The 13,150-nt window shown below is 29.4% G+C and overlaps 1 protein-coding gene across 2 annotated transcripts; it reads right to left on the bottom strand.

Annotated features, from left to right (window-relative positions):
• Positions 1 to 622: 622 nt before the first annotated feature.
• On the bottom strand, positions 623 to 5,136 carry LOC113871734 (novel plant SNARE 12-like). Of its 2 annotated transcripts, XM_027508836.1 has the most exons (10): positions 4,719 to 5,136; positions 4,160 to 4,252; positions 3,629 to 3,722; positions 3,488 to 3,525; positions 3,106 to 3,203; positions 1,942 to 2,021; positions 1,817 to 1,873; positions 1,638 to 1,730; positions 1,481 to 1,555; positions 623 to 1,137 (listed from the first exon to the last, which is right to left on the bottom strand). In XM_027508836.1, the coding sequence occupies exons 1-10, from the start codon at positions 4,793 to 4,795 to the stop codon at positions 1,033 to 1,035; spliced, it is 810 nt and encodes a 269-aa protein (XP_027364637.1). In that variant the 5' UTR covers positions 4,796 to 5,136; the 3' UTR covers positions 623 to 1,032. The 2 variants fall into 2 exon arrangements, with proteins under 2 accessions (XP_027364637.1, XP_027364643.1); XM_027508842.1 differs by lacking the exon at positions 4,160 to 4,252 and having other exon boundaries at positions 703 to 1,137.
• Between the last annotated feature and the right edge of the window lie 8,014 nt (positions 5,137 to 13,150).

The following is a 13,150-nucleotide window of genomic DNA, read 5'->3' as shown; positions in this document are numbered from 1 at the left end:
ATTAAAAAGATGGTGTGAATAACAATCTTGAAAAATGGGTGGTTCAAAAAAAATTGGGCCATGAAGAAAAGGTGATGCCACTCCAAGTAGTGACGGCTAAGAATTAGGTCGCGGATTATGTAGTCGACTGGATCATAGAGTGACAATGAAGACTTATGGGAAATACTGCATAGTAGGAGCATGACATGAACTTTGAAAAATGAACCCCACAATCATTGAGCTAGTGACATTTTACTGTTAATCTTCAGTCCCGAAATTTTTCCTTAGGATTGACAACATTTAGATGCCAACTTGACACGCCTTCTATGGATTCATCACTCAATTAACGTCATTGGACCAATCATGCCTAATTTGGGCGTTTAACAATGATTTCATTGAGAGTGGATTTATTAGTATCCCTTGACTGCTTCGCGTATAACTTTCTTTAAATCATGTTTCGTGACCAAGAAGAGCCAACACACCCGAGCAAAGATTAATCCCATACCCTGGAGAATGTAATAGACACTTCGGATTTTTTAAAAAAAAATAAAAGCTATTAAACTTAGAACTAAGGTTACTTAAAAAGGTATCAGCAAGTAGACAACCATTCTGTTGAATGCAAGATGAGAACCTCCAGCATGAGCAGCTGCAAGTGCAATTTAGTATAATTATAAATATAATTTACAATATCAATCCGTCCGAGACTGATGGAAATATATGAGTAGGTTACTTAAATAAAAGCGGAAATTAAAAACAAAAAAGTATATATCTCCTTTGAATGGGCCATATACAACATTGATCTCTGCAGTATTATTTACTTCCTAACCCTAAACCCTAAACATAAAGAAACATGGCATTCAAAACAAGCAAAAAACACTCGTGTATATACCTCACATGCAGGATATTGACACCTCAGGCAGGAAATATTTTAAATTTAAAATTGATTGAAGAGATTCAAAAGATATATAACATTCCTCCGACTTTCCCATCATCCAGGCGATCCAAGAATCAGGTTGGTAGGATTAGAATGGACAAACTCTTCTAAGATAAGAATTATCCAAAATGTTCCCCAGGCCTCACATACAAAAGCCTCCTGGTAGGAGCTGGTGGCGCCAATCCTGGGATATCCCTAATATCTTTGTTGTTGGGATTCACAATCTGCAAAATATCAGTTCCAGATGAATCAGACGCTTACTGTCATCATTGTAAATAACATAATAAGTTGTCATAGTAATATACATGCAAACATTTGAATAGACAATTTACTTGTATGGATTCAATATATGTCACTAAATGTCCTGCTCATCATTTTCTTCATTGGTATAGAAAGTATAATAAGAAAATCGATAAATTATTCAAAATATTTCATGTAAAAATGGTTTTTGCAAGTAAATCTTGGAGCGGCCTAGTTTAATTTCTACTTGTGGAAAAATGTTAGATTATGCAAGAAGGATTGGTATCGACAAGTTCATGGAATTAATTGACGACATGAAGATGATACCTTCACAACAATAATGGCAATTACTCCACAGACGATAAGCAACAGAAGCAGCATGATGCACTTATCAGTAGCTACCTGATAACATAACAAAAACACATAAGTTTGACAAGCGAGGTTTGAAGTAAATAGCACAGAGACACTACGAAAATTTAGGAACCTGTCTACCAATCTCCTTCACAAGCTGGGAAGCCTTCTTAATTGAAAACTGAATTGAATCAAGCTCATTAACAATACGGCCCATCTGTTCAGTCTACACAATATGGAAACAGAAGAGTCAAATGTGTGATCGGATAGATACTTCCCCTTTTAAAGTATACTTGGTACATATAAACTTACTTGGCCCTTCAAGGTAGTGGCAGTTTGGGTGCCCACTTCAACTGTTTGATGTACAACCTACATTTCAATATAAGTTAAGAACAAAGGTACGGGAGCAATGACGTCATAATTCTGAAGTGAGTCACCTGCTTAGATCTTTCAATAGCCTGATCAGTTTCATCCATTGTCTTCATCCCAGTATTGATAAGTTCTTGATTTGACATTTCTATAATACAAGCAGAATGGGCATTTTGGTGAGATAAATATGTCATCAACTAAACATAAAAGTATAACACATCCAGAGGAAGCCCAGCCCCAACCCTAGGTATCAAACATTATGCACTGACAAGATGACGCCTGAGCAAGTCACCACAACAATTAGCATGTGATATAGATGCTAGATGAGTAGATGAAGATTGGTTATAACAGGGAAACCATTTAAAGTGAAATGAATACCAATTCATACGGAGAAGTGCTGCTATCATCTCATTGGTATTGGTACAACTTCCATTGAATCAAGTACATTCCAACTATATCTATTTCCTGTAGTGGTTCAAGTAAAATGGTAATTTTGCAGCCCCTGCTGTGCACATAGTAATTTTTTGTTGGTCTATCTTTAGTCACTCATTGTATCCTAGGGTCCTTGGCCTGGTGCATCCAATCATATCTCCAGCAACAAGAACCCTTTCTCCAAGCTTTCTCAACCTGGTGATTGTCCTACAGCATTACCCATCCCCTCCCTTCTTTGCTTATTGATTAAGTATTTTATATTCCTGTTTGTCCTTTCTCTGTTATTTTTAATGCAAAATAGGCCTGAGTCCAACATAGGGACACAATACTCTGTTACAACGATTGACTGATGATTCTTGTTCTACTTGGATATTTTTAATGCAACAAGGACCGGAGTTTTTGTCCATTTTTCAAAACTTGTATCAAGAAAATAAAACCTAATTTAGAGTTCATGTTTGTACTTTTGTAGTAATGATGTCAATGAACATTTAACTCAGCCTTTCCAAAATCTTGTTGCTTCTAGTGGCATTCTTTGCCAGACCTCTTGCCATATCCTCAACAGAACAGGGTAGACAAACACACATAAAAAAGAACGTCTTGTTAAAATAACTAGCACCCTCCTGCTCCATGGTAGTGTTCCTTTCCAGGTTTGAGGTGATGCAGTCCTTACTGCCTATTACTTGGAGAACTGCATGCCCTCCTTTATGCTTGATATGCATATCACATACCTATAAACTAAAAATCCTCAACAACTTATAATATTGATAGCAATTAAGGTGTATGAGGGGAAAATAGCTAACCTGATGCCAATTGAACATTTTCTTCAGCTATAGATTCACTTGCTCCTGCTCCCATGTCAAAAAGTTCAACTTTCTTATTACCAAGTGTATTCATGTACCTATCATTTTATCAATCATCAAAATAATAATATAAGTAAAGTAAAAAATATTATACTTTATTTAGGTGGAAAAAATGAAAAATGGAAGGAAGTTTATTGTTTCTGCTAACACCAATAGTGAACACTTGTAATGGTATTAAAGTTGAACATGCTCACAGGGAAAATAGGTATTAATCATATAATGTGCTTAAAAATCTCGAAAGGACCAGGTCTAAAATGTATGTTAAAGAAGTGAATTTATTGATTCTGCAGAAGCAGAACTGTGTGGATGATTATGAACTTACGTTTTTCTTAATGCCACATACGAGTTTAGTTCCTTGATCTGCAAGAAAATTGCACATAAGCAAACATAAAGAAGCTGTTTGTGTAAAAGCGCATGCAAACATCACACGAGCAAATAAAAAGGAAAGACTTTGGGCACGGACCATTGATTGTTTTTCATCATTGAGTTGCTTGTTCACTTCTGGGGGATTTCTGCCCTCTTCATCTTTAATTTCATGATCAAACTCTTTAATTAACCTGACATAATTAATAGAACATAATGCTTCATATTCTAGAATGCAAGGAATGCACTAAAAAGGGAAATTGCAAAATAAATGAAAATCCAATGAAATTTCACTTCTTTTCACCACTGGCAAGTGGCAAAAGGCAAATGAATTGTCAAAGAAAAATTTTGAAAAGTGCATCACTACTATGATAAGCAGAAATTGAATTTTAACACGACATATGCTTCCCATATCATCATAATTCAAAAAACTAAACTGGGATGCAAAATTCTATTACAGAACTTTTCTTTATGCTAATTGTAACTTGTAAAACTAAAAATAATCCACCATGCCAAACATCGCAGAAAAGAACATTGACAAAGTTGATAGTTTGAATGGCATCTGTAGTTTCCTTCTTACTCAGTTACACTGGTTATCGAGAGATTACAACTACATAAATGCGTGACTAACCTTTTACACTCCCGCATCTTCCCTGTGAGCTCTTCAAGCTGCTTACTTTGTCTATTGGAATCTTTAATTTTATCCAGCTTCTGGAAGCCATTTCTGGGGTGCAAAACGTGAATATGTTAAAAATAATATATACCAATGCTAAAAATATGCGATCAATTCAATTTACCAAGTATTTCCCGAAAGCACAACGAGCTAACTACCTCTGTATACACTCTCCACGTTGCTAACTAGCCAACTGTATGCCTTTACAAAGCATAAAACAACTAGATTCTCAATACTGAATCAAAAATATTTTTAAGTATACACATGCTACACTCATGTCCCACTCCTATTGGCCATAATTATATTTCAACGTCATCCTCCAAAATGTCAAGAACCATAAAATCATGTTACTAACAAAATTAATAAGAAAGACACAATTCTCATCCCAAAACAAAAACGCCGCAAGGTTTTTACTTTCGAAGTAAAACTCATAATCGGAAATTAGATACCGAGACAAGTGAGAAATCTAAGAGGACAAATCAAGAAATAAGAGGTGTTGGTTAAGAGAGGCACATACGCGAGGGCTCGAAAGATATCGCGGATTTCGCCGTGGATCTGCTCCACCTGAGGGCTCATCTGCAAGTCAGTGGCCATGGTTGCCGGCGATTTTGTCTCCCTCCACAAATCCCGGCGAGAACCGAACTCCGGCAGAATCCCTAGCCCGTCGATTTGGCGAAGGTCTCCACAGGTTGCATAGCCATTGATTTTCCTTGGGAAGTGAAGGAATCGAAATACAGTGGAGAATGATGATACTGTGCCAGATTTAGGATTCAATTGAATTGGATTCAGAGGGAAAACGAAACCAAATTGGAAGACTAGAGAAATCGCTGTTTGCTGATAAATAATTAATCATGTTTAATTATAATAACGTTTTCTCCTAAGTACTTTATTACGGACTTAAACATGTTTTGGGTCCAATATTTACTATATTTTTAGTTTTAATTTATTTAAATTATTTTTTAAAATTTCGGTTGGGTACAATATTTGGTATCTATGTTATGATATAAATTATCATGCTTCATGTTCATAAAATGAATTAAGAAGAATATGATCATAATTTCTTAGAATACCAAAGAATTTATAAAAGGGATACGTAGCATTGATTCTTTTCTTGAATATTTTCCATTGATATAATTATCTTCTCCCTCTTCCTCAAGAAATGATAGGAATTAACAATTGTCTAAAAAGTTTCTTCCACGTGTCTCAAGACACATTTATATTATTTTTATAAAATATAATAATAAAAAAATCTACCACCTTTTTTCTCACAAAATCTCACTATTTTGTGTGAGAAATTTTTTTGTAGGTCCTACAAAAATATATATTTTTTCACTCATATAAGAAAACTTTATTTTCTTACAATTTCCCATCCCTATGTAATCGTTTTCCTTCTAACAAACAAAGCATTAATGATGTATGATATAATGTTCTCCCAATTTAGAATTCACCTTCCTTTCATTGCCTTCCAATGGAATGTAATCTTAGTGGGTTTTGGTCATGGAAGGATGAGAAGTGTAGGTGGATTGGTCTTTGGGCAAATGTTAGTATTAAGGTGTTTGAGGTGTTGATGGAATCTTGCCAAGTTTTAAAGATATGTAGAGTCTTACTATCGTGGGCACCAAAGTTGACAAGATGGGGTGCAAGCACATACACAAAGGAAACATCAAGGAAAGATGACATGAAAACATGTTTATGGCAACTGGCAAGGAGGAACAACTCTAGTAGTCAATAAATTAGTAACCTCTTGGGCATCTATTTCACCAATGAAACTTCTATAATTCATGTCCCATACAAATTCCAATGCGTGAGAGAGTGCTATGAACTTGGCCTTAGTGGGATCACACTTCCCATCATAGGTTGAGAAAGCTAGAACCCAATTTTTCATATGATCTCTTAATACTCCTTTTCAGCCTATGCATTTGGAATTGGGAAGAAAGCGGATCAAGATCTTCACTATGACCATTTAAATTTTTTAAAATATAATATTTAATAAAGTTTATATTATAATATATATATATATATATATATATATTTATTTAATGATTAAGATTAAATATAGTAGTAAAGTGACTATAAAAGATCTTTTTTTTCACATTAAATTAAATTTAAAGACACCTAAAATAGAGACTTACATGAGAAAAATAATCATGAAATATTAATAGGAGTATCAAAGTAGGTTGAATCTGATAGACCACTCAATTTAACTTATTTAAAGGTTGGCTGATGCGCTAACGCGTCAGTCCACCAAACACTAAAAAATAAATTAAAAAATGTTGATGAGCTAACGAGTAAATAAACTAATTCATTTAAAATTAATATAAAAATTACAATGATAATAAGTGTGATATTAGCAAATTAATTTAACTCATTTTTTAAAATAAGATAGGATAGACTAATTTAATTTTTAATAAGCTTTTAGCAAAATAAGCTGAAGCTAATTTACCCGTTATAACGTCTTAAATATTAATATACTTATTTTTAAATATAAATCTATCAAACTTATGTTTTCCCAACTTTCATAACTTTTTTTTTGTTACTTAAACTAACCTGATCAACTTTTTTCTTAATAAGGGCAATTTATGACATAATCTTAAATATTTTGCCACCCACTACTTACTTTATTTACCCTTTTTTTAATATTATTTTTTGGGCCTTAATACCTATATGTTCCATTGTCATATCATTTAAGTAATCATTTTTGTAATATAACACAACATCATAACGTCATAACAATCTCTAACACGCATTAATCTCATAATTTATACTTTCCGGGGGATATTTTTTTCTCTATTTTTTCCATGGTGACTTTTTTTTTTAATTCCTTTAATTCTTTTACTTTTGCAACACGATATCATAAAATCAAATAACATTAAAAAATATATTTTATAATACCACGAAATTAAAATACTTATTAAATATAAAAAACATTATATAAATAATAAAACAGTAATCTTAAATATGAAATAATATTGTTATCACAAAAAACTACATGAATTGCAACATTATATAATGAAATTTTTTAAAACAAAGTAAAATATTACATTTTATATTACAGTAATATTAGAATTGAAACAGCATTTAGAAAATACCATGCAAGTAATCCGCGTAAAATAACCTAAAAAATATTTAAAATAATTAGTGCAAATAAAAAATAAGTTAATAGTAAGTTCATGTTAAAAAAAAGAAAAGAAGAATCAATACAAAATTTATGCACGTAATAGTGTTACAGTCATAGATCAGAAATGATGATAAAATAATATTATGATAATACATATAAAATATCTTAAATATATTTAAAATAACTGTAAAAATGTTGAAAAAGTCATGCTATAATGTTCACAAATATAAAGTAAATAAAATAACATTAATAATAAATAGAAACAACTAATAAAATGTTAAAAAGTAAAACATAATAAGAAAGAAAAAAAGAATACTAAATAATAATATAATTGTAGGAAAAAGTGAAATAACGGAAAAATAATATTATAAAAGAAAAAAGAATGGAATAAATATCATTAATAATTGTAAACTATTAGTATAATAGTAAAAGATTAAAATAATCAATAGTAAAATATATTACAAAGTTTAAAATCAGAAATAGTAAGTAAACAATATCATAAATAATCAAATAAATTATTATTAATAATATAAAATTTAATATAATGACAATAAATAATCAATATTATAAAAACAAATTTAAAATAATTAACGTCATAAAAATAAAGAGAACTTACAGCAGTACGAGTTCAAAATCTACTTTTTTATATTCATCGTCCTCTATGATTGAATCTATAGCTTCAACTGCACTATCTTCACACCAATACCTATTTTCAGTTTTCAGATTCTGTCCCCACAACACTGAAACTAGCTCAAACTACACTTTTCTTTCCTCTACATTCGATTCAAGTGACAAAACCAAGTTCAAACCTAGCTACATTTTTATATTATTACAGTATTATGTTGTTTATTAAAACCGAATATCTTTAATTTTGCTCTCATTATCTAAATTTTTATTTCATATGAAGTACAGTAATCGATAATATCATGCTCCAACTAAGCAAATTTTTTAAAATTCATCGTTATCAGCCCTAACCCACTACTAACCCACCAAAATATAGGTTATATATGAATTAATTAATTTTCAAACATGGTTTGAAAATGTCGATCCACCTCATTTTTCGACGTTTTATATGAATCATTTAATATGATGCAAATTTAATGAAATATGGTTTCATATATAAATAATAATTAAGTCACTTAAATATGGAGCATTGGTGAGTAGAATACAGATTATTGAAGAACTTGAAATTGAGAGTTTAATTGTTATAAGAATTGGATGAGAACTTGTCATATACTAATCATGGTAGAAGAACATAAATGCAATTGAGTCAAGCAATAATTGCTACTTAACGTGAGTGGACAACCTTAAATATAAACTAATGTCGATATAGTTAAAATAAATGAACATCAGCTACCCCATATCAATGTTTTGGCTACATTTGGCCTCTAAATATCGTAGGTTTTCTCTTGCAAGAAAACAATACAAGCCTCATCGATATTAGCCAATAGCACAAGTGTCTTTAGTCACTCTTGCACAAAAACAAAATCCTCAGCATCATATACTATGAATTGCATTAGTGATAATGACATGGCACCAATCAAGCATTGAAGTCACATAAAAAAAATGGCCGGTTTATGAAGCCAAAGTTGGTGTTAGATATTGCACGATAAATGAGCTACATTAATATTCGTCAAATTTTTAAAGGGAATTGAAAAATGAGACTGGGGAAGACCCATTTTCTCTGAGTTTCTTCTGGTACATGTTTGAGGCACTTTCTGAGGAATTAGCTCCATACAGTTTTATTTTGCTAAGGAGGTGAAGGAGATTCTGTGACGATATTACACTGATGTTAATGGTGCTAAACATGGAAATAGACAAAATTGGTGGGCAAAAGAATCTGATTCATCATCCTACCTTCAGCGCTTTCATGAGAAGATCGCATGCAAGTGACACATGCATGTAAGCAACAACTTCTTTTTCTTCTTGATTTGTATAAAATTTAATTGTATTATCTTATAAAAAGAATCAAATAATAAATAATATGTCTTAAAATTTAAATTTTTAGGAGATTTATGTAGTCAGTCTTATTTAGGGAAATAAGTTACTGGTATTGTTTTGAATAAGATTTAACATTTGTTTTGTGATTGCGGATTAAACACGCAGTTAAAAAGTAATTTCAGAAAAAAATCAACTACATAAACTTTTTAATCTCATTATAAGATATTAATTATAGATGTAATTTTATAAGCATACGCCTTTGGATGTAAACTGCATATTCCTATGGTTTAAATTTAATTCTAGGGTATCTTATTCCAGTAGCTGGTTAGGTGATGGAAATGTTGAGCGAACTAACGATAGAATAACTTGAGGAAAACTCTTTATGCGATTCCATTTTAGGTATTCTGTTCAAGAAAAAAAAAGGAATTGAATTGAAATGTACTCCAATATAATAGTTTTTTATATTATTATTTAATTATAAATTATCATGTAAACAAAAAAAAATTGACTTTTGTAGTAATTAATATAAGAGTCATGCCAATTGTATATTCTAATTAGTTAATTGTGTAAAATTTTTTATACTAATGCATCAAAATTAAATTAGTAAAAAAATCAGCTGGGAAATTCAGAAAGAGAATAATAAAAAAATGGGGTTAAGTGATTTAGTTAGAGACCTTGAGGATCTTAATTATGTGATTCCTTATTTAGGTATTCTATTTAAAGCAAAAACAAAATCCAATAGAATAAAGAGAAAATGGGGTAACTTTCTTCGTGTGGAGGAATGAATGTACCCTTCATCAGAGAACTGCCACTAACGAGAATCTTGCTGATGTTATGGATACTAAAAATGGGATGGAATAATAAAAGTTCTCTTTGAAATTAATGTTCATAAGGCGATGAATAACTTCAAATGTGGACGGTAAATTGTAATTTTGTTTTTCTATTTACGAGGTTAAGACTGATAATCTAATTGGGTTCTCTATTATTTTATTATTATTCGTAGGTATTTTATATCTATGTTAATAACAATTTTAAATTTTATCTTTATATTTATTAAATATTATATTCATTTTCATTGTTTAAAGGGACAGATCTTCTTTATACTAATGTGAGTATACAAATTTTTATATTTAATTTGAATTTTTTATTTAATTTATATTTAAGGGTCATTAAAATATAAATTATATGTAAATTAAATAAAAGATGTATACTAATATGAGAAAAAATTTCTTTTTATTTAAAATATATTTTTAAAACAAATAAATATTACTAGTATTATAATATTTATCTTATTCATTATATATAGTTTTGGTGAATATTAAATAAATATACGATGGTTGTGATCTCTGTTCTCCGAATTGCCAATCCATCCTTATTGCCCAATCTAATTATGCAATGCCCTTTTCGTGGACGATCAAAACAAGGGAAAATAAAGTAATAAATGGTAATTGTGGTTCTTTCATTGGTCCCAAATGCGAAATATATAGAGAGGGAAGGTCTGCTATTTTATAGGAAAGAATGTGACAATGGGCCTACTTGTCTGATTTGGTTCACTAATAATCTGACCTCTCAAAGAACAATCAATGGCTTCACGTTTGTGTACTCCTCTTCTTGATGTTGCTTTGCAGGATAAGACTCCTAGACTTTGAAAAGTGCTGGTAACACACCCACACACACTCTTGCTCTTCATTTTCAACCTCAAATATAGATGCCTTTGTGGCATCGTTAAAGCTTCCGCGTGGAAAAAGTAAGCACTATTGAAGAGGACGCAAATTGCAGCGAGGACCACCACTCACTGCCCCACAACGCTGCAACGTTTCTCTTGCATCAGTAAGTCCACCACTGATAATTCTTTTCAACACGAATGAATAACAACGTTAGCAATATATATATATATAAAGATATTTTTATTTTAACACAAATCTAAAAAATTTTATATTTAAAATGGTTAATAAAATAATAAATATAACTCCTCATCATCAGATGTAAGTAAAATAAAATATTCTGATTAAATATAATTTTTTTTAAATTTACACTAATGTAAAAAGATTATTATATATTAAAATTTATTAAATATTATAAAAATTATGTAAATTATTTTTTTTATTTTTACATTAATATTTTTCTTTTATATATTTTTTAATTTTTTTTAATAAAATTTAGTCTAACAATAAAAAAGTGTATTGTTAAACTTTTTCCTTTGAATATAAATCTTACTCTTGTGAATTTTTTTTAATATAATTTATTTTATGATTGATTCATATTTTAAAAATTAAAAAACTTATCTTATAAATTAATTATATTTTAAAAAATATTTTGAATTTGGTAAAACTGATTGATCATAAAAAAAATATATATATATTAAAGAGTGTGTTTAAAAGAGAATTATTAATATATTTTTTCAATATCTCTTTAAATTGTTAATATTTTTTCAATAGATTTTTTTAACTGAAATTATAGGCACTATAAGGGTGGTATTCTTTTTGCATGAACATAAAATTTTATTTATTTATTATTGCATGTGTATTTTTAGGGGTTAAGGTGCGTGTTAACTAACGACAGATAAAAAAATTATTGAATAAATAAAATATTTAATATTTTTAGCAATTTTTAAAATTTTTTTTTACTTGTACTATAAAAATGTTGAGTTTATGTTTTAGTCAAAAAATTGGGTTCGTTGGTTGAATTATGATGATCCTTAAATCAAATTGAGTATTGAATTTAAGGGCGTGGATCACACTCCTATTGACCGTCTAAAGTGTTTTGGAAAATTTGAATTGTGATAGCTATTATGTAGGCTCATAAATAGTCTAAAGGTGGTGAAAACCATGTTATTAGACTAAAATTGAAATATTCAACTACATAATAAGTTTCATGTATAAGAAATAGTGTTTCTTACTCTACAATTCTAAACTGAAAAATCACGTTAGAGCATGGTTTTTCAAAGTGAACATTTTTCAAATTAATTTAATGTGGAGAGAATCAATCAAAGCCTATAATCTCTACACATAAATTTTTACACATTTTAACAAAAAGTTAAGAAATTTAATATACTTCCGACTTTTGTCTCTTTGTTTAACCTGCTTTAGAAGTCCCTTTCCCTCCTCTTTAACCTTTCTGTCTTGTAGAGTTGAAATATTGTAACAGGTTTTTTTTTCCTCTTAGATAACATTTTGTTTTAAGTTTTTAAGCAATTTTTAAGAAATAATTTTAAGAATGCTAATCCAAGGGCTTGTTTGATTTAATTTTGATTTTTTATTTTAAAAAATTACATTTTAAAATAATTTTTAAAAAATAAAAATTGTTTGATAAGTTCGTTCTTAAAACTTTTTTTAGTTAAATTTTTGTTAGTTATAGAATGAGGAAAAACAAAAAACAAAAACACCTAAATTGTAATTCTGTTTTTTAATTTAAGTTTTTAAGTAATTTTTAAGAAATAATTTTAAAAATGCTAATCTAAGTATGTCTTTAGTATTTTTTTTAATCGATAAAAGTAGGATAAAAAATCTTATTTTAAGTTAGCATTCTCTAATTTATGAATCTTTTTAATTTTAAAATAATAATCATTGCATCATTTTCTTTTAATTATTTTTCATATAAAACATGTTTTCATTGTTGAGGGTTGAAAACTTGACCTTGTATCTCAACAATATTTATCTACAGGTATATAACAAAAAATAATATTTTTTACTGAAAATATAATATTTGATATTATTAATATTTTAAATTTTTATGATGTATGATTAAACGCATATGATTTTTTTTGTGAATAACACAAATCCTTAATATAAAATGGGATGCTTGCGCTCTCTTTCATAGAACAAAATACAATTTAATATCTCAAATAGTAAATATTAAATAAAAAAACAACTCAATAATGCAATAATGCA

Source organism: Abrus precatorius, unplaced genomic scaffold (assembly GCF_003935025.1).
Source record: "Abrus precatorius isolate BTA unplaced genomic scaffold, Abrus_2018 Scaffold10, whole genome shotgun sequence".
Classification (NCBI taxonomy): Eukaryota; Viridiplantae; Streptophyta; class Magnoliopsida; order Fabales; family Fabaceae; genus Abrus; species Abrus precatorius.
This window is presented reverse-complemented; position numbering and strand designations above follow the sequence as displayed.